General features: G+C 47.0%; 1 protein-coding gene across 1 annotated transcript in view; it reads right to left on the bottom strand.

The window, feature by feature from the left end:
• The window catches only part of CCDC12 (coiled-coil domain containing 12), a 531,323-nt gene that overhangs the window by 305,782 nt on the left and 203,511 nt on the right, over window positions 1-22,030 (bottom strand). Inside the window, exon 2 of the mRNA XM_069645806.1 lies at window positions 14,309-14,382. Within this exon, the coding sequence (XP_069501907.1) occupies window positions 14,309-14,382 (74 nt within the window). The remainder of the gene's footprint in view (window positions 1-14,308; window positions 14,383-22,030) is intronic.

Raw genomic sequence — 22,030 nt, 5'->3', positions numbered from 1 at the left:
AGTTCACTGTGAACATCCCTCTGTCGGGTTCACTCTTGTCAATACAATGTTCATTGATTTTTTTAATATTTTTTTTATATTTCTTACGCACACCGGACAGACTTAACAGCATTCGGGCACAGATGACAAATATCTAGCACACATAGAAAGTACAGAATCACAGCAGGGAAATGCACTAGAAACATTTAAATAGAAAGGTTTTTAGACTTCCTAAAGAGTGTAATGGATGAAGAGACTCGAATATCCACTGGTAGCTGGTTCCAGATTCTGGGGCCGAACACCGCAATCTCCTGTCGCCTTTGTATACTTGTTTAGATCGGGGTATGTGCATCAACAATTTATCTCCTGATCGCAGATCTCTTGTAGGGAGATATGCGCACAATTTAACTGCAAGATACCCAAGTGCAAGACCATTAATGCACCTAAACATCAGACATGCAACCTTAAATTTAATACAGTCCTCGACCGTCAACTAGTGCAATGATCTATGCAAGGCAGAGACATGGTCCCACTTTCATAGATGCCCGATAAGCCTAACTGCTGCATTCTGGGCCTTCTGCAATCTGTTGATCTGATTACCTGGCAATCCTGCCAGCAGGCTATTGCAGTAGTCCAAATGCGAGTTTGTTAGTGCCCCTACCACTATTGCCAGATCTGCCTTAGGGACAAATGGGAGCACATTTCTGAACACACGCAATGAATGGTATACTGCTTTCAGCTTGGCACCCACTTGTGCTTCTCCACCCAGGTTTTCCTGCCACAGACACCCAATATTTTTTACTTTCTTTGAGTATTGCAGTTCTTCCACTAATATTCGAGGGGAGGGCTGTTTCTCCTGCCTTATTTTACCTTTCAGTCCAAACAATACAAGTTTGGTTTTTGATGCATTTAACTGCACTTGATTACTAGTCATCCAGCTCTTAATTTCCCTCATGCATTGCTCAATCTTTTCGAATGCATCCTCAAAGTCATCTATCTCGATATGAATTTGGGTATCGTCTGCGTAGGAGTGGAATTGCAGATCATGTCTCCTTAGGATGTCAAATACTGGACAAAAGTATAAGTTAAAAATCATTGGGGACAGTGAAGATCCCACAGGGACTCCACATTTCAACCACATTATTTCTGAGAGAAACCCTCCCAGGGAGACCTGTTGTGTCCTATCCTTAAGGAAGGAACTGAACCGCTGTATCACTGAAGGCCGCGGCCTTACAATGCTGTAGATTTCCCTCTGTCCGCGGCCTCCAACAGATCATCCTGGACGGTCAACAGTGCTGTCTCCTTCGCATACTTGGGACAGAAACCAGACTGCAGATCGTCCAGGAGACCTTCACTATCAACAAATGCCTAGAACTGGCAGAAAAACACCTTCTCAAGTATTTTAGTAGGCCAGCATAGATTGGCCATTGGCGATAGTTTTTAAGCAATGTAGGATCTAAGTTGGATTTTTTTAGGAGGGGTTTCACCATTGCCCTCTTTAGCGGCAGCTAGGCATCAGACATTGAGGCGTCAGGCTTCGTCCCATTTTGTCCGCATCCCTCCGTCGGGTTCACTCTTGCCAACCATACAGTTCCTTCTCTTTTCTCACTAAGCGGGATTTGTCTCCCTTAGCTCTCCAATTACGTGCAGGTCAAAGACTTACGACTGTACAGGGGGTTTTGCTAGATCCCTGTATGACCACTTTTCCTTGCAGCTCTCCTAGGGCCTTCTGGTATTGGTAGTTTCAACAAACATGAGATTAACCAGAGTCTCTCGAATGAGCACCCACATGGGGTCGGACCCCTCTGCAGCTGATTTTCCCTTAATCTTAACAGTTCTTTGAACTTCCCTTGATTTGCCATTTTGCGACTTTCGTTCAACGCAGTTTGGTTTCTTATCGGTTCTCCCCTCGACTCACTGGCTGTGATGAACCGCTTGGCTTTTCTTGTCTCTGGAGTCAAGGACAGTACCACGGTAGCACGCGTCTCTCCCTGTTCTGATTATCAGTTTAGGCGTGCTCCGTGTACCGTAGACATCTGCTGCAACACACGCTGGCTATTGTTCGAAGTATTATGATTCCTTCCACGGAGGCTTTGCGGGTCGGAAAGGGCAAGGTCACTTCTCTCCTTGTCACCCCTTCGGTTCTCGCCGCCTTTCTCCTCCTCTTCAATTACCGCCCTGGCTGGGATAGCTGTCTCGACGTGCGGTTTGCCTTGCTCGTAGTGTGCTCTCATGCTCCACCTTTTATCCCTGTGGGGAAGGAAAAGGGCGTCAGATGTGTGATATTCCGGTCGATTGCTTGACTTTGCCTGACCCTTGTGTTGGGACATGTCAGGTAAACTGCTCTGGTGTTAGTTTGTTGTCTTTCGTGGTCTGCGAAAGTGTTCGTGTTGGAAAAGGGGGTGGAAGGGTAGAGTTTGAGTATCCTAAGTGGTACGATGGGGAAAAGTTGTTATAAGAAGGGGGATACTGCGTCTCACCTGTCAGTGTCCCACTTCCATTCCCCAAGGATCCCCCGTGCAGAAACTGGATCCAATAGTGATGTCCGTGTGCTGGCCACCTGGATGACAGATCCCCGGGGACTAGTAAGTGAGACACCTTCAGGTTTCTCACCCTACATATATGTAATATATCCAGTGCCATGTTATTGGTGTTACTGTGTAAACACGAAGAACAATTATATATGTAATAATGGATAAACATGGAAAATGCATTTGATTTAAAATAGCACTGTGCAACGGAGGACGTAGAATACTATTGTATATTACATTGTGCCATACAGTATCAAATAGAGGCTTTGTACCAACTATATGGGTGTTTAGATACAAACTCATTTTGAAAGGCTTACTATGCCTCAAATCGTATGTGATTAAAAAAGAGACCTTATTTGAAGTGGTGTCAAAAATATAATACTATGAAATGTATTAGATTCAGCTTTTGTTACTACACATATGCAACATGCCATACTGGTGTTATTGTGTAAACACAAAGAAAAAATATATGTGCAATGATTGAGAAGCATGAAATGCGAAATGCATTTGATTTAAAATAGCTCAGTATAACGGAGATTGTAGTATATTATTGTATATTACATTGTGGCATACAGTATCAAATATAGGCTTTGTACCAACAATATGGGTGCTTAGATGAAAGGGTTACTAGGCCTCATAATGGTATGGATACAAAAGAAGAATTTATTTGGAGTGGTTTTGAAAATGTAATGCTAAGAAACACAACATGTCAAATGTATTAGATTCAGGATATTCCTACATAAGAGAAACCGTAGGATGTTTTGCATAATAAAATGTGAGAATATGCTAATTTATCTGGAAGTGCCCTCCTGGGCGTTCTTGTCCAGCGCAATAATAAGCAACCATTCAGATCTAGTTTTATATTTTTTCATGTGTATTAGACATGCTTGGTAAACAACCATGTCTCAACAGGGGTTCGAATTTTGGTTCAGACCAAATGCATTTTTTATATATTTACGCACATCACATTTCGTATCAGCATTTTTACAAAGTAACACGTAGGAGAACAATAAAAAAAGAGAAGGAGGACTGCAGATGGTGATTGAGGCCCGGGCAGTTTGAACCTGGGAAGACCTGGGAGCTGTTGAGTACCAGGAGAGCCCCAGTCGTGAAGACCTAGCTAGTGGACGCACCGACGAGGCACAGGGAAATAAGAGATCTGTGTTTTGCACGGGAAAAGAACCCAGAGGAGTGGAAATCTAAGTGAGCGGTGGCGTGGCCTGGGAAAGGTGGACTGTTCAGTCCAGAAATGGCGCAGAGACAGCTGCAGCCTTAGCTACGCAGAGCCACACCGGAGAACCAAGAAGAGCCGCGATGACCACCGAGGTTGTTCAGATGCCGAGAGTTGTTCCAATCGAGAAGAGATCCGGTGAAACTAGCCTGTGAGCAAAAAAGTAACTGGAGACCCGGAGAGGAATACGGGGAGCAAGGGCGCACTCAGCCTACTCGTCCCGGTGACACAAGAAGTATTTACAAGTGTGAGACTAACTACGGGACCCGGCCTACTCATCCCAGTGACACAAAAGGTGATTGTAAGAATAACTACAGGACTCGCCCTACTCATCCCAGGGACACCGCAGGCATTTCTAAAGGCCAAGACGAGATTTATGTAAATCACGTTGTTTGAGGGGGCAGGGTCAGGAGTAAGGAAGCAAAGGAATACAGAAAGTCAAGATCAAGAGAAGAGACATTTGTGTTCTTTTAGTGATGGGGAAAGAGGACCTTATAAAGACACTTCGAGAGGAGAAAGCCAAAAGCAGTGAACAAGCATAATATTGCAATGATAACAGGGTCATCTCTAAAAGGCAAGGGGACGCCAACAGGGGGAAAGAGTCCCGAGAACAACTAAAGGGATTAATCCAAGAGCTAGCCAAGAACGATTTGAAGATCATCTGAAGGGAGTCATTCTCCTGGACTTTTGTAGTTTCTTTCTACATTAAAGAGTGCATGGATGGGTGGCCGTGCCTGCGGCCTGTGTCCACAGGCATGGTGCCTAGTATACATACCGTAAACTTGGATGGAGTTCCTCTTCGCTGTTGCTCTTCTTGGTCCAACGTGATTCGCTAGTCTCGCCAGTTGTGGTCTCCCTAGATTGAAGTTTGAGCAGTGGGAGAGGGGTAGGAGGAGCTTGCGGCCTGTGTCCACAGACATGGTGCTTAGTATACATACTGTAAACTTGAATGGAGTTCATCTTCAATGTCGTTTTTTTAAGGTCCAACGCGATTAGCTGGTCTCGCCAGTCGCAGTCTCCCTAGATTGAAATCCGAGCAGTGGGAGAGGGACCTGGAGGGACGGGGCGGGGGTGATGTACGATCGAACGTCTGTGGTGAGCAAAATTTGTCATGGCGCACCACTGCAAACGCTGCTGGCAACCGTGAGGGTGTGGATGGATAGGTGTGCTGTTGGGTTAGGTCAGTGTTTCAGTGCGCGTTTTGACAGTATAGAGTGCGAGAGGGCTTCAAGAGGAGGAAGGGAAGAGCCAGGTTTTGAGGGCCTTTCTGAATGCCAAGTGATTGTCAATGTTGTTGATATGCAGGGGCAGAGAGTTCCAGATGGTCGGCGCTTGGACAGAGAAGGAAGACCCGCCCCAGTCTGGTGGAGTAGTAATGTGGGACAACTAGGAGAGATGCTGTACCGATCTGAGTGTCCTTGAGGGGTGGTAGCAAGCGAGTGTCTTGGAGGAATTCTGGGCCTATGTTGTGGATGGCCAGGTGAGTGACGCACATGGCTTTAAAAGTAGTGTGTCGACCAATATTGAGCCAATGGAGGACTCTTAATGTAGGGCTGATGTGTCCTGTGGGAGGTAGGCTAAAGAGCAGGCGGGCCGCAGCGTTTTGGAATCTTTGCAGTTTCCTTAGCTGAAACGTCAGTGCGCATAGGTAAAGGCAGTTTGTATATAGTTTAAGCGGGAGAGGAAAACTGTACGGATAGGTGAGGTATGGGAAGATACGCCTGAGAAAGCATAGATGGAAGAAACAGATTCTGGATGCAGAGTTGATTTGTTGGGAGAGGAATAGATCCATGTCCAGTGTGCATCCAAGGCTTTTCACCGAGGTGGAGGTTGCTGGTGGGTGGCCTAGGGATTGAGGCCATAGAATAGGTTGGGGAAGGAGCTCTGTTTTCCCACAGACGGGGATTTCCGTTTTCCCCGGATTGAAGATGAGGTGGTTGGTCGTCATCCAGTAGTTAATATCCATGAGCATGATGACAGATATGGACGGTTGGAGCCTGCCGATTTAGGAATTTTAAGGATGATCTGGGTGTCGTCTGGGTAGTTGTAGCAGGTGAGATTGTGTGAGCAGATGAGTGCGTGTAGTAGGTTCAGATATTTGTTGAAGAGGTGGGCAGATAGGGATGCTCCATGTGGGACCCCTTTTGGTACTCATCGTGAGGTAGAGGTAAAAGGGTGGAGCAGCATTATTTGTGAGTGATTAGAGATGAAAGATGTGATCCAAGAGAGGGCAGTATCTTTGATTCCTAAAGAGAGTAGTCTGTCTAGAAGAAAGGTGTGGTTGATGGCATCAAAGGCGGCAGAGACATCAAGGAGAATGAGTACAGCGCAACCTTCTGCATCTGCTGTTCTTTTTAGGTCGTCCCAAACGGACAATAGGGAGGATTCTGTTCCTCGGAGCGATCTGAAGCTAGATTGGGCAGGGTTCAGGAGGTTGTTGGCTTCAGTGAAATGGCTGAGCTGCTTGGATGCTGCGCGGTCCATGAGTTTGGCCATGACGCAGGTGTTAGAGATTATCCGGTAGTTCTGTGGGAGGAGAGAGTAGAGTGTCTGGTTTTTGAGGCGGGTTTGATGTAGGGTTTTAAGGCTTCCGGGAATGAGTCGGATGTTACGGAGTGGTTGAGGATTGAGCACGCAATACTGTCTGCACAGGTTGAGGCTAGGATTTTTTTTGAGAGGGTGGGCATGCCGGGGTCCTCGGGGGAACCTGATGGGTGGCTTTGTGTTAGGAGCGAGAGGAACTCCTGGTGTGAGACTTGAGCGAAAGAGGTGAAGGTTAGTATCAGGAGTGGGCTTGAAAGGGGGTTGGGCTGTGGATGTGTACTGGGCGGGGGCACTCTAACTTAGAGATGATGGACATCGGTAGCGACATTGTGAAGTGTTCTGATAAGGCGTCGCATAGGGATTGGGAGTTGGGTAGAGGAGGGGTAGAGCAGCCTGGAGAATTGACTTCAGAAATGATTCTATGCAGTTCCTTGCTCGGGTTGCGAGAGTTTAAGATTCTGTTACCATAGAATGCTTTCTTGGTTTTTATGATTTCCAATCTATATGCTCTTGTTAGTGTTAAGCTCATCTGGTATCCATGGGGGCGCCACACGATACTGGATGGAGGTCTAAACGCTATCCCGGACCACTTTCTGCTTGGTTATGTGCGAGATGTTGAGCAGCGCCTATAACAGGAAAATGGAGGGTTAAGATACTGGTTCTGTGATGGGTGGACTCCCACCTCTCTCTTGTCCAAATCCCCTCCCTTGGGGTTATTGCTCACCTTAGGTTTTTGTGTGTTGAACTCTCTGTCCTGCATCTCTGTGCAGGGGTGCGTGGTTGGTGCGAGCGTTCCGTGGACCTAGTTGCTTCACTGGTCTGTGTGCCCTTATGTCGGGTCCAGACCGGCTGTGACTCCAACTCTGCTTGCTGTCTTCCAGCTGAGTTATAATGTCTTTTCCGTCTTTATTCTGTCTCTTTCTTTCCCTCCGTTTTCTCTGTCTTCTCGGCGTCTTGCTCCACTACGCTGTTCCCTAACAATGTCCCTTTTTGTTTTCACAGGGATGGTTGCGATCTTGGAGTTGCCGTGCCGATGGCGAAGACCGCAGTGAGTTATTGATGCGCGGAGCGCTGCACTGTTTATTGGTGTTAATTGCTAACATGTGTTCTCTTCTCTTCTTTGTACAGGTTGCAGTGATGTTCCGGAGTGATGAGCGATCGAAGCACTGCTTGCCCAGGTAAGTGCTTTGTTAATGCTGACCTTGTTCCTTCTCTCTTGCAGGTTGTGGTGAAGCCCTGAGATGGGCGAGGTAAGAGAAGCGCAGGGTGCTGCCAGGACTCGCTGCTTGCCCAGGATGAATTCAAGGCCGGTTACTTCACAGGTAAGTGTTCTTGCTTGCTAATGCTGTTCTTGTTCTTTACCTTTGCAGGATATTAATGGAATCCGGATCTAGGGCTTCAGGATCGGGCCGCCGGAGAATCGGATGAGCAGGAGCTGGACACGGTGAGCGTTACGCTGCAGGAGTGCAGAATAACTCGAAACATGTTCTGCTGTTTGGGTGTGGTTTAAATAGCCCAGGTAAAGTAGTTCCAGGCCAAGTAGTTCCAGGCCAAGTAGTTCCAGGCCAAGTAGTTCCAGGCCAAGTAGTTCCAGGCCAAGTAGTTCCAGGCCAAGTAGTTCCAGGCCAAGTAGTTCCAGGCCAAGTAGTTCCAGGCCAAGTAGTTCCAGGCCAAGTAGTTCCAGGCCAAGTAGTTCCAGGCCAAGTAGTTCCAGGCCAAGTAGTTGCAGGCCCAGCCACACCCAAAACACTAGACCGCATGGCTTGGTTCTAAAGAACTGAGCTGTGTAATAGGCCTCCATGTTGGATTAAGCTCCAAAACTGGTATTGCTTTATTCCCGATAATGAGTCTGGCCCCAAAGGTGCCAGGACTGACTCCACGTATGTTTCTGATGGAGTTTTAAGGCCCTTGCGGCCAGTGTGAAGGGGTTTAGCCCCATTGCTGCCAGCGGGCTGTTATACCTGAGAGGGTCAGGGGCATGGATCGTGACAGTTAGTCTTGTGGGGCGGTTTTGTTCTGGGAGGTTGGGTTGGTTCTCCAGGTCCGTTCCAGATGGTGCTTGAGGGTTTATAGTGATTTGAGGTTGGCAGTGTACCACCTGGGTGTGGGGCCTGATCTCTGAAAGGGGTGTTTTGTTGGGGTGTGGGGTGCCAGGGTGCTCGAAAGCCAGAGATCGAAGGGTTTGATAGGGTTGGGGGGCCTTCCCAGAGGGACTGTGCTGTAAGTGAAGTGAGGAGGGAGTTGGCTAGATTTGAGTTGATAACGACTTTGTTCCAGAGTGGAGTGAGGGGTGTGGAGGTTGGGCGTGGCCTTGGGCACAGGCCACCATTGAGAGTGGTCTGGAGAAGACGACTCCTGAGTGATCGGTCCATGTTAGGGGGCATGGAGGTAGTGTGATGTTTGTGGTGCTAAAGATCACATCGAGGGTCAGGTGTGTAGATGCGTTGTGTCAAGCTAAAGGCTTTTAAATTGTCTGTGAGAGATCGTGTCATAGGGTTTGAAGGGAAGTCAAACCAGATGTTGAAATCACCTAAGTGTTTAATGTAGGTTGAAGTTAGTCGTCAAAGCGTCGCAGAATGTGTCTACAAACTTTTTGTTGTAGCCAGGGGGTCTAAATAAGTAGGAAGCTGTGCGAGTCAGAGAGTGAGAGTTTAAGTTTTACCAGAAGGGATTTATAGTCTGTGTTGGTAGCTGAGGTGGCTTAGAAAAGTAGTGGAAATTGGTGTTTGTGTAGTATCGCAAGTCCCCCACCCCTTCGTGATCTGTTACAAACAATAAGGTTGTAGCCAGGTGGGAAGGCCTCATGCGCAATGGGCTCGTAATCATCAGCAAACCAGGTCTCTGTGATGAAAAGGATGTCTGGGTTTTCGTCTGTGATAAGGTCAAAGATGTTGTATTTGTTTTTAGAGACTGACCTGGAATTGATGAGGATGCAAGAGATTTGTGGGAGTTTGTTTGCAAGTGCTGGTCGGGTCGGGTTGGGGATTGTAGGAGGAGAGGGAGTGGAGGAGGGGGATATGGTGGGGTGTTGAGGGAGGGTGTGTCCAGGGTAGAGCATTGGGCGATGGGGGTTGGTCGTGGTGGGTAGGGGAAAAGGGGTGGTCAGAGGAGGGTGTGGGGGAGAGGGGTGGGCGAGGCGAAGGGGAAGGCTTGGGCCCTACAGTGAGGTGGCAGGGATTGGAATCTGGGTAGGTGAATGGGTGATGCTAAGTGGGGCCTGAGCTGGTCTGGGCCTTTCCTTGACTTACGGACCCATGGAGTGGTAGTAAGTGGGGTTTACAGGGGGGGTGGCTGTGGAGGTTGGGGTTTTGGGTGTCCAGTCAGTATGTCGAATGCATTTTTTCAAATGCAAAAATGTCGAAAACATTAGGTCGAAATTTTATTTTGTGGAATGTTTCATTTTTTTATTTAACATGTTTTTGGGGGGTTTTGCTAAGTAGAATAAAGTGTAAAAAAAAAAATACAGGGGTTTGGGGGGCGGAACCCCCCCCCAGGAAAAACAAAAAAAAATATATGAAACATTCGAGAAAAAAAAATTCGACTTCATGTTTGACATTTTTACATTTGAAATAATTGAATTTGAAATATTAACTATAAACTGGGGTTTTGGCCAGGGCTACTTTTGTTGTGCTTAGAGAAGGGAAGCGTGAGTTGGAAACGGGGGTACTATGTTGTTTGGGAGAGGTGCGAGGTGAGGGCGCAGGTGAATGGGTAGTGGGTGGGTGGTTGGCTTACCTGGGTCGCTGGGTTGTGCAGCATGCTCAGGGGGTCAATTTTTTTAACTCCTGCTCTCCATCATGCCGCTCTCGACTGTGCGGAGTGGGATCTGCGTGGAGGATGAAGTAGGAGGGAAAAGGGGGGTTTGAATAAGCATGTAGGAAGGATCTATATGGAGTTATGGAGGGTGGGGGTGCGAGATGAGGTGGAGGGTTAGGAGGTTGGGCTGTGCATTGTAGATGGTTGGGTTAGGGTGTGGTGGCTCTCACTAGGCTTACTGATGTGCCAGCGTGCAGCTCTGATTTGGGCAGTGTGACAAAATATCTATTCTGTGGGTAGGATGCATCCTTAATTGGGAGGTCACCCACATATGGACGGTGCAGCTGGGGTCATGTGTAGGCGTAGGGGTGGTGTTTCAGGCCGCTAAGTGTAGAAACAGGAACACCTAGATTAGAGACAGTTGAATAGAGGGGTGCACGTCCACCAGGGGCACAGCAGTAGATGTAGAGTCACCCGGCCCTGGGACTCCTGGTCAGAGGGATAAACACCTAGTAGGGGGCCACAACAGTAGACAGTAAATGCATTAACACCTAGATTTGGGACACCTGGATACAAGGAGAAACGCCTAGAGTGGGCGAACAACAGTAGATGTGGTAACACCCAGATTTGGGACAGGTGGGTACGAGGAGAAACGCCCAAACAGTAGATGCAGTTCGGATACGTGGACAGACGGATATTGTGCCAAAATGTAAGATATGGCTAAGACAATCTGCCTAAATGCGCGAAATGGCTGACTAATACAAATTGGCCTAAATGCGAAATATGGTTAACATACAACTGTGGGCTACATGCGTCAGACTACAAGCTATTATGTAATAAGAATGGTGGGTCAGTTTAATGGGGTGCTGTAATGGCTGTGCCCCCTGCCCAGTCTACACTTGCCTTGTTAGTCGCTGCTGGTTGACGGCAGCAGGCATCACAGGCCTACAAGGTCAAACTGGGGCAAACAAGGTCTGGAGCTGCTTCTGCTGGAGCTGCCCTTTGTCTTGGGGCCCTTATCGGAGGGGGTTGCACAGGCAGGGGGCTGCCCTGGAATCTCAACTTAAAAGGGACAACTGTCCAATCCGGGGACGGTTGGGGAGGTGGGTGTGGGGGGTGGGGGGATGCTGGTCGAGGAGGGGGCTCAGCAGGCCGATATGTGGCTGAAAATGGCAAAGACAACCAAAGAATTACTTTTATGAGCTTTGCAGGAGCATTGATCTATCGTATATAGTCAGCTTACTAGCAGGCTGATCTGGCCCAAAGTGTCAATGAGCGTCTAGCTCCCACAATACACCTTACTGGTGTTCCAAACACGGGCCAGAGGCCCAATCAGGGGGCGGGCAGGGAGGCAGGATGGGGAGACAGGAAGCAGGACTGGTGTCGAGGAGGGGGCTCAACAGGGCGCAATGCAGCTGAAAATGGCACAGGTAACCAAATAATTACTTATATTTGCTTCGCAGGAGCATTGCTCTAGCAAACAATTATAGTCTGCTTACCAGCAGGCTGATCCGGCACAAAGAAAATGGCATGTTTGTTGGCAAAGACTTATTTCTATAACAGTAAAGAAAAAGGAAACCTATCTTGCCCTATTTCTAAGAGGGGTTGCATTATCTCAACAAAAAGACTAAGGAATCGGTCAGGATGTCCCATAAAGTAAAATGTCCACCATCCTATGTCGAAACCTATTTCCGTCCCTTACACTCTAGAAGAACTAAGGAAAAATCTAGGTGTCTTCTGATCTAGAAAGAGGCTTCTCTCGTTCTGCATGCCAATTCAATATTCAGTTTTGAAGACCATGTTCTTTCTCCATTTCACAAGTGTATCTCCAAGTCGGATGTGTTTTTCTCTCCCCCCCATCTCTTCCCCCCTGCTTCCCTTAACTCCACCCTCTCCTACCCCTCTCTTCCCCCTCTCCGGACCCCTGCATGTTCCTCAGGATCCCACCGACTTGCTGTGGGCCCCAGTCCCTTGGTGGCCCGCTTCTCCAAACTGATGTGGGTCCTTGTCAATTGTGTTCTGCTCTTGCAGGGCTTCCCCCCAACTTTGTTTGGGTCCAGACCCTTCGCTCAGCTTTATAGTATGTATTAATCAAGCCCGTTTGATTAACCTGCCAGGTACTGATTCTCAGATGTCTCTTTCTTGGCTCTTTCCAAGTACTGTTACGAGGGAGATGGGGTTCTTCAGCCTTCCCCAACTGCCTCCTTCGTACTCCTTTATCTCTATCACCTGCTTCGGTAATCTTTTATGGTGCTTCCAGCTTGTTCGGGCAGCTTAGCAGAGCTGCGTACTCCTGCTACGAGCTTCTGCATCGCCTTGCATCTTGTCTGTGCGTGCCCTCGCAGCCTTCCCAGGTCTGGTCCCTCTCGGCTTGTGATTCTCAGTCTGACTGTGTGGTCAGATTCAAAGTCTCTTTCAGGTCTTCGATTCTCCAGCCTGGATGACTGTGAACACTGCGTGTGTTCGGCGAGGCTCCGTCAGCTTTTTCTGTTCTCTGCTGCGAGCCTCCAGCAAGCTCTCGGTTCCTACAGGGAGGATCTTACTAAATACACAACCCTTCTTCCCTTTTTATCTTTGGCTCTTGCTCTTGCTGACTGTACCGTGTATGTTGGTTCCACAGTAGGTCCTTTCCTCCTTGCCTGCCCTTCATGTCAGTGGTTGTATGGACACCATCTGGTTAGCCCTCACTATTCCTCATCCCAGTATGGTCTGTGTGGATGGGGTCTTCTACTCTACACAAATATGTAGACGTGTGGGGGACCATAGAGGACTGATTGGGGTAAGAGTAAAGAGGGACTGAAGTGGAGGAGGTGCATACTGCATTCTCCCAAGATAGTCGTTGCTGGTCCCATAGATGGGTCCCCCCCCTACCCCATGAGATCCACCCACTGAGTAACACCTCTAGGGGGACTATGGGTAGCGGTCTCAACACCCTGGCCTCATGAGAAAGGGGTCCCCCTATGGGAACAGTGACAATACGCTGGTATTCGTCACAACCCCCAAGGTGACTATCGGGTAGTGGTCTCACCTCCCTGGCCCCATGGGAAGGTGCTCCCCCTAGAGGAGAAGTGACGACATCCAAGGATTCGCCACAGTAGGCATATTTCTTAATAATGACCTTAAGGCTACTGTCAAACTACAAGTGCACATTTAGAGGAGTGATTATTGCCAATGGAAACCAAAATTAGGCAGTGGTGTCGGTGTTAAGCAAAACAAACGTTCAAGCTTTTTTGGGGGATAACTAGGGGTAGCAGTTGCTAACCCTCTGTTGCTTCTCACAACTCATGTCGGCTGCTTTGCAACTCGTGATATTGACCCAGGATTAATACGGATTTGTAGCATCCTTTGTTTTCTATATCTGGTAGCTGGGTGTTGTTTCTGTTGTTAATCCCCATTTATTAGCACGCTGCCCCCTTAAATCTTCAATAAAGAAAATGTAAAAAAGAAAAAAAGAAAGGCATCCACTTTCAATGGGTTAAATGGACACGTGCTGTTAATCTGTGTACCTCTCGGATTTTGGTAAATGTACACCACTGATCTGGCAGCTAATTCTTAACAATAACTGCTGAGGGTTATTTTGTATATCAAGCTGGAGGTGAAGCCAGTGGTCCCTTCATATAATCAAGAAGGAAGTAAATGGGTGTGGCAAAAATATTTGGGGAGATGCCAAGTCTTTAATATTAATTAAAGTTGACATTTTGCTTCATAGCCTGCTACTGAAGCTGTACCCACCCCTCATGCTAGATATTGTACGCCATAAAGAGGGGTTTGAGTGTTATGTCATACACTCATTTGTCATCTTGATGACCATTTCAGAGTGCCGAGCACTGTATTTTCGGTGCACTGTACAGGTAGATCTTTGACCAAAAGTGACGGACTGTTTTGAATTAATTATAACCACTGGCATTGCTCTGGGACGTCTTCCATGCCATAATGCTTAGGCCTGGCTAGAAATAGATTCAGCTCGCTGAAAGAGTACTTAAAGAACCCCTGCCGCCACTCAGTTGCTCCATATAATATATTATTTGCCCTGTGGACGAGTGAAGGCCCCATTGGCAGTGCAAGTACCTGTTTTTACGAAGACTATACACACCAAAAACTATATACTTCAACTAAATACTCCAAAAACTCTAGATTTACGATGCCCGGCCTCCTTGCTTTGCCATTACTTGTTTTCTTTTCCTTTGTTAGCCTTTAGTGCATCTTCAACAAAGGAACCATGTTCTATGGCAGGATCTGTAACACGTGTGATAAGAAACAATATTACCTGTGCTTGATCTCTTCCTTGTCTTCCCCCTCTTCTATGAACTGCTTGTTTTCTGGCTCCCCGTCTTCTTTCGTCTGAAAAAGATACACCTTGCTGTTAAAAAGTAGCTTGGTCTCTGAATTGTATAAAAGTAGCTTGGTCTCTGAACTGGATAGCAAAGAAGGACTGCAAGACTGAGGCAGTAGGCCCAAATCTCAAAGGCTACTCGCTCTACAAGTACCCCGCCGCCAACTTTCTTCTTTTCGCTGCACACTGTACGTCCAAGGCCATGTATACATTTTGATTTCACCAACTACTGCTGTTTGCATGTTCCACACTTTCACTTCCATGGTTTTGCATTCACAACTTAAAAAAAAAGAAAAAGTAGAGAAACAAGGTCCTGCACGAGGTACAAAACATTGGAGGATTGGTTACTTGCCACAGAGGGACCAGTAGTACCAAAGTTCTAGGTATTTGAATTAAAGGGAGAATCAACTAGGGATTCAAGTCTATTGTGAATGAACTCACTTGGTGACTATGCAATACCAATATCCAGGTCAGAAATGTTACCTTTTGGACAGGAGCAAGCAGTCCCCGTCTTTGATCAGTGTACATTTGTGTTGTGTGTGTACCTCTCGATTTCACATCCTGGTGCAGGAGGTCCTCCATGCATCCTTTCAGGAAAGTAAACTTTGGGTTGGGAAGGAGTAAAAGGGGGACAAAGTAGGAAAATATTGAGGCGACACCAGACATATGTCCATAAAAGGAGATGGGAGGAAAGGAACGGACTAATACCCATGGGTGGGAGACTGACCGTGTGAGAGTGTTGGGCAGGAGCACATAAGGAGCTACAGCCGATCGCAGAATTGTGTGTGGCATGATAAAACAATACACTTTGGAAATCTGAACTCTGGAGGGAAAGCTGGCTGCAAGCTGTGACAATTTGCCACACCCCTACTTGACATATCAGAACCGCTTCCCAGCAACAGCTGAAAGGACAGGCCAAAATGAGACAGATTGACAAGTGTGATGTTAAATACTGTCCTAAACATTTCATGTATGCGGCCACCTAGAGAATTATTGAGCTCAAAGTCTTCCAGTGTAAATTTCAGAGAGCAGGTAAGGGATTCGAAAGGGAAAGTCACTGGTGCAAGAAAGTTGTATTTATTTGCTCCTGCAATGCAGTTTGAAGACGGTGGTCCAAGTGTGGCCCTCGTGATCCCACCCGACTCGCAGCCCAAATGCAGAAACGTGATATATGTACATCATTCTTGGATCCTTCATCACCATCGTCAATGTAGTGCAGATGTGAGAAACATTGCTTGCTCAGACACCCATTCAAGCCATGCCTGATTGACGATATGAAGGAGATAGAGTTGCCATTGATCGAACAAGTTGACTGCAACTGTGAAAACTAATGACATCATCACTGGCATCACGACATAGGTGCACGTAGACATGAAGCATATAGGCATCCATGCATGAAGCTACACAAACATACATTAATTTTTCGCAGACAGACACGAAACAAATGCCTATGACTCACGCAGATAGATGACCGACACACATATATAGCCTTTGCTAAAGCAGAAACAGCAAGATGCCAAGAATACATATAATCGAACTTGTACATGCTCGATTGTGACTAAAATAGAGGCCCCTAAGAACAAAGATGGAAGCTATAGGTGCACTGAAATGAATGGGGAAGGTGGGACAGGCTCTGAATACATGGAAGGGCTGACAGACTGATACAGCTGAAGGCGGGTAGACAGAGCTTCCAGCGCAGACATAGTACACATCCTAGCCAAGAACGAGCAGAGACGGAAAGTTTCCATTTTACCAAAACAATAACACACCTGCAAGGGATTCGGTTTTAAATCTTCATAATTACAAGCAAGGGAGCTCCATTTCGTGGTCTCTACACATGTGTAAAAAAAAAAGGAAGAATAGGACATTGCCTATTCACTCAAAGTAGATGGAGGGAAGCTGTCCCCATCAAACCAGAGGTGTGAAGATACAATTGCTGCACAGGTTCATAACTGGATATACTCTCTCAGGGCTTACGCGATCAGAGATGGCAACATCAAAAGGTCCACTCAGTCTGGTAGCCGTCCAAGGTCCCAAGGCTGGGAAGACAGGTTTTACCCAATTCGTAGCCACCTTTAACGTTCAAGACATTATGTTGCAGTGGCCAATAGCTTCTCCATGTTTCTGAACCTTTGTATTTGTTACCTGTAGAGGTGGTCCTAGGATGAGCCAACAGATATGGCGATCCAATAACAAAACTACCCCGTATATATCATATATGTAGTTTCTCTAAACTGACCAATAACCATCCCTGATAGGTTTTGGAGGACCTAACTTGTTTTTATGACGTCAGATATGGTCAAAACGGTGTGATACACATTTGGATGACGAGAGCTCTGGAAACGACATGCTGTCCTAATGTGATCCCTGTCATTTTTGTTGGCTAATAAAGACAGTAAACTCTTCCATTTTTGCAGCAGGTATTTTGTTGGGGCCCAGATATTCTCTTGCTGGCAATCGGGGTAGCTGCTAAGAGTGCCCCTGCCCCTCCCTTACATGTGGTAGCAGAGGATGGTCACTAAGACATCAGCATTAAGCCTGCCTTGTCCCGCCGCATGCCTGAAGGGCTGCGTGACGACTCACGTGAACAGACTCCCCACACCACATGTGAAAATAAGTGAAGATGTCGACGGGAGCCGCATTGGAGGAAATTCCTGCCCGCTCCCCATGGGACACCAAGCCGACCAGACGGCAGAGTGGCCAATTGTGCTAGAGTAGGTGTCAGAGGGGCTTCAGCGAACCACAGAGTACAAGTATAGACTAGACTATAGGGCAAACATGGGGGAAGGGGAAAGTTCTGCTTAGTGTTATGATTCTATGGTTTGTGTTTTTGTGCAAATGTGACCCGTTCTTTAGGTGGTCAGTTTAGGCGGTCAGTTTAGATGGTCTGCTTAGTTTACGGAAGAAAAAAAAGATACAAATATTATAAAAAGGTTACCTATATTCGAGGTGTTAGCTCGGTTTATAGACAAAAAACAAAAAAATACAAAAAAGGTATACCTACGAGTTAGGCAGTTTAGCTTAGTTCATGGATGGTACAGTAGTTTATGGATGCTAGTTTATGTACGGTTACTCGTGTATAGGTATTAACAGGAGAAGCTAGCTTATATCACGAAAGGTGGTTTCCCAATTTATCTCTTTAGATGTGTTCCTATATGCGGCATATAGAAGAGAGACCACATGATTTTGAGGATACCCTGTTAGGTAGGAAGACGGCGGCGCATTATGTCATGTTTGTTATTGTGTTTATGTTGTTGAAAGCGGACATATATAGTGAAGTATTCACGGCCTTTCCTCTAGGCAGTTGGTGACGTCACCTGTGAGGTTGTCGAATATGACTCGAAGTGTGTGGTGGACTTCATTTGATTGAACTGTTGCTTGAATCGATAGAAAGCGTTGTACCATTTGGGAAGAGCTTGAGGAGCATGTGTGGAGTCGTGGTTTGGGTCTTAAGGGCGAGATATGCAGTGTGGGTGGTGCGCGTAGCACGCTCATGTTGATGGTGGATGAGTCATAGAGGCTGTTGAAAAGATTTTCATACTGTCATGGTTTGGAAAATGTGATTCAGAAGTAACGTTAATTATGTAGATTGCAAATTCACAAGGTAAATTGACCGTGAACGGTGAATCCCGATTTGAGGTTAAGTAAATATTGATGAATGTAAAATAACGTGTCAAAGTGAGGGATACACCCATTCAACATTTGTGCAATATCCCGCAATATCCAGACAAAATACGCAAATATATTGTGGAATGGACTCGCGATACCAAGGGCAAATTGGCGAAGCCTTGGCCCAAAGATGGAAGCGTTTTCAAATGTGTGCAGCAACATACGACTATGTACTTACAAGCAGCTTATAAGGGGAGAAAATTAAGTAACTGGTTGGCTATATTAGAGCTATGAAAAATTTTTCAGGACGAGGAAGGGGACACGATCCAAAAGCAATGAATGCTGAGTCAACGCAGTATGGAAGACGTACCGCCGCCGGCGCCTCCTCCTCAAACTGCAGATGTGGACTGAACTGCAGAAAATCAGGGATTTTACCCCTTACGGGAGTTCAAAGGAGCAGCAAGATATACCAATCCTATTTTTGCACCTCCAGCGTTACAGCAGCGAAGGCACACTTAGTGGCGCAAAGCAGGCAAATAAAAAAGCACAGGTTAACAGCAGCGAATGTAAAGAGTGCAGCAAATTGCAAGCAAAACTAAGGGAAGATGACGTGGGGAAGACAGGACATAGCGGAGGCCATGAGGCGATAGTCACACCTAATCAATGGGTAGGTCGACAGATATTGCTTAAACTAGATGGGAAAACTACAGGTGAGATGGGACATACGGGAGAGGAAAGATACGGAGGAAGAAACTAAAGAATGGGCAGAGTTAATGGGAGAAGTACAAGGAAGAGAAAGGGAAGAGAAGGAAGAATATGGCAGGTTGAGAAAAGAACCTGCCTTAGAAGCAGAAGAAAGAGAGGAGAGAGAAGAAAAAGCAGTGAGAGCTAGAGGACACAGTGAGGAGGAAGGCTAAAGAAAAGCAGGAGACACGATTACAAATAAAGAGGGAGAAAAGAAGGTTGGAAGTCGAGCGGCTCGTTAAAAAGCGTTGAAGCACAGAAGAAATGAAGGATAGGAGACGTGAGCCAGAAAGAGAAGAAAGTAGGGAGAGACATTCTAAGGAAGCAGTGGACATTAAAACGGAGTTGACACGTCTCAATGACGATTACTGGGAAGGAATACAAATAAGATTAGCAGGACTTTATAGAAGCAGCAGTGACTGTTTCGGTTGCCGCAAAAACGAGCAGGGGTACAACAGAGTCCTCGATGAGGGGGGAACGTGGATTTTCAGATCAAGTGAAAGGGAAACAGCGGGAGAAACCAATGTTAAGGAGGCTTAGTTTTGAGGATGAAAGAAGAGAGTGACAATAGCATTGGGACCATGGTGTTAGATGGAGATCAACAGTAAAGCGACAATGACGAGGGGCAGAAGCCTTGTCGCCGCTCCAGGGAAACAAGCCCTGGCAGAGACACATTTTGGGGAGAAGGGGGAAGACAAAGGAAGAGAAGAGGGAGAACCCAAGAGATGACTGGAACGTCCTAGGGACAGACCACACAGTGCAGACAAATTACCACATATGCACAGAGGCTCAGAGCCCTGCTAGGACGGAAACAAGTAGAGATTTACAGCCACTAAAGACATGGGGTGACATGACGGAGAAATAAGATTGACACAGTTTCCGCTATAAGAGAAGGGTGGCGGACGCCCCCAGTATATACTGTGGCAACAGATGGACGAGGATAATTTAAGGTGCAAGCTACCTTCGTTGACGGTAGGGGCTGGGAAATGGATTCATGAGATTGAAAGACTAACGGCAGGGACGACACTTGCAGTGGGCAACATGAAGAGCTTACTTTCAGCCATTCTCAGGGAGGTAGCAGACGATGTTTGGAAAAGAGCAGGGTACCCCGGAATGGTAACACAGAACACGGCGCACAGCTCAACAACTGCTGAGCGTCCGTATGGCAAGATCTAAGAGTACAGAACCCAGATGAATCTAACATGAGTGCAATTATGGCACGCAAAATGTGAGAGGACGAAGACCCACTTCAATAAATTCAGGAGATTCAAGAATGTTGGCGTCTCGAGACGAGAGAGCTGTGGTATAAAACAGTGGGGTTATGTCATCACATATTAAGGCAAGGGTTGCCAGAGCAGGTACAGAAACAGCTGAAGAAGTTAGTGGGGATGAAGGCTAAGCCATGGTCAGAGATCCAACTACTACAGTGCACTATTGGTGGTTAAAGCAAGAGAATGCAAGAAAGAAGCGTGAGGAGAGCAAGCAGGAAGAGGCGAAGTTAGTGCAGAAGAAGCCATCGAAGTATACAATGGAAGGGGCAATGCTGACGAGTGTGGAGGAAGTAGGTCCTCAGAATATACAAAATCAACCACAGGCAATAGGAGGAGGTTCTGTAGGAAGAGGCGACACAAACCACTGGCCAAGGGGATGGGGAACAGTGCCCCAGGGAAGAGGGTTCAGATACCCGATACAGCAGGGTGGAGATGGATTCAATGGGGGACAGCCAAGACCAATGGGGGCTCCAATAAAGTGCTAGCTATTTGGAAGGATGGGGCACATATCTCAAATGTGCAGAAGCAGGGGAGAAATGCAACTGAATGGGGGGATGTGGCATCAACCAACACCTCAGACAGAGCAAGCCGACTATCATGCCAGACACATGCACCACAAGCTCAGGGACATATGCAGCCACCTAAACCAGCACAGCAGGCACTGATGCAGCAAAGCATTGTAGCAACGACGCACACAGACTCCACGATGCAGACTTCCATATGGAAACTGGGAGAGTGATTGTAGTGGGGGGCAATCCATTTACAGGGACAGGAATGTCATATCAGCAACCGAACAGCCCACAGACAAACCTGCTGTGTTCAATCCTATCTTTTACACCCAACCCGAATGAGGAGCCACATATAGGGGTGACAATAGGTGGCAAGACCTTCTCCTTTCTCGTAGATATGGGGGCAACTCGATCCTGTATTAGGGAGGACAGATACCCGATGTCATGAATACGCAGAGATTCTCTGGGGCTACAGATTTGGTTCCTTTCACTGATGAACGTCTGATTTCCGTAGTAGAACATGACCCGAATATGCCATTGTATTATTCCCGACAGACACCAGTTAATATAATGGGTAGTGTGAGAAACCAGAAGGTGCCTCACCCACTAGTCCCGGGGATCTGTCATCCAGGTGGCCAGGGCACAACCATTGCTTTTGGATCCAGTTCCTGGGGGTGGACCAGTGCAGGAGAATCACCTTGGTGAGGGGTCTTGTGGGAGTGGGACGTCGGATGGCGCAACGAGATATCCCCTTCCCTGCAACACATTTACCCCATCCTATCAGATAGGGTACGAAGGAACTCTAAAACCCCCCCCCTTTTCCTACACGAACACTTTCACACAGACAGCTCACTCTGGGAGAAAACAGACTGATTTCTGAGCAGTATACCTGACGTGTCCCAATACAATGGTCAGGCAATTACTGACCATCACTCACACCGGGCTTCCATTAAGCTTCCCCAGAAGGATAAAAGGCGGAGCACGAACGCACACTCAGTGAGGCAAAGCACACGAGGAAACAGCAGTTTCGAGATGGGAGCCGAATGAGAGAAGAGGGGGAAACCGGGAGGAGATAGCAAGGAGGGAAGTTCCCTTGACCATTCCCACAAGAAACCATTACTTATGGGTCAAGCAAAATCCTGCACCCAGTCGAAAGTCTTCGATTTTGATATAGTCAAGAAAGTTTGAAAAATGAGATCAATTTGTTGCGAGCCCGGCAGAGGGAGAGCAATTGACGGTTTTGTGTTAAAGTGGGTCTGAGCCCAGCAGAGAGGGATCCGGGGTGAACAGTGAGTCACCAGAGAAGTTGTGCTTATGAGAATCCTGAAGAGAAAGGAACTTCGAATGTTTGTCGCATTTAGGCCCTCTGAAATAAGAGACTTTGAATGGCAAAGAAACTTTGGCACGGAAGGTCCTGATAATGAGATTTTGAACTGCATCCTCGTGCTTGAAAAGCCAGAGTATGTGCTAAGCTTGAGTGTGCTGCCTTGTCCAGTGCTGAAAATGTCGGGAAGGGAAGCTAA

This window comes from Ambystoma mexicanum, chromosome 2p (assembly GCF_040938575.1).
Source record: "Ambystoma mexicanum isolate Mex_15411 chromosome 2p, UKY_AmexF1_1, whole genome shotgun sequence".
Classification (NCBI taxonomy): domain Eukaryota; kingdom Metazoa; phylum Chordata; class Amphibia; order Caudata; family Ambystomatidae; genus Ambystoma; species Ambystoma mexicanum.
This window is presented reverse-complemented; position numbering and strand designations above follow the sequence as displayed.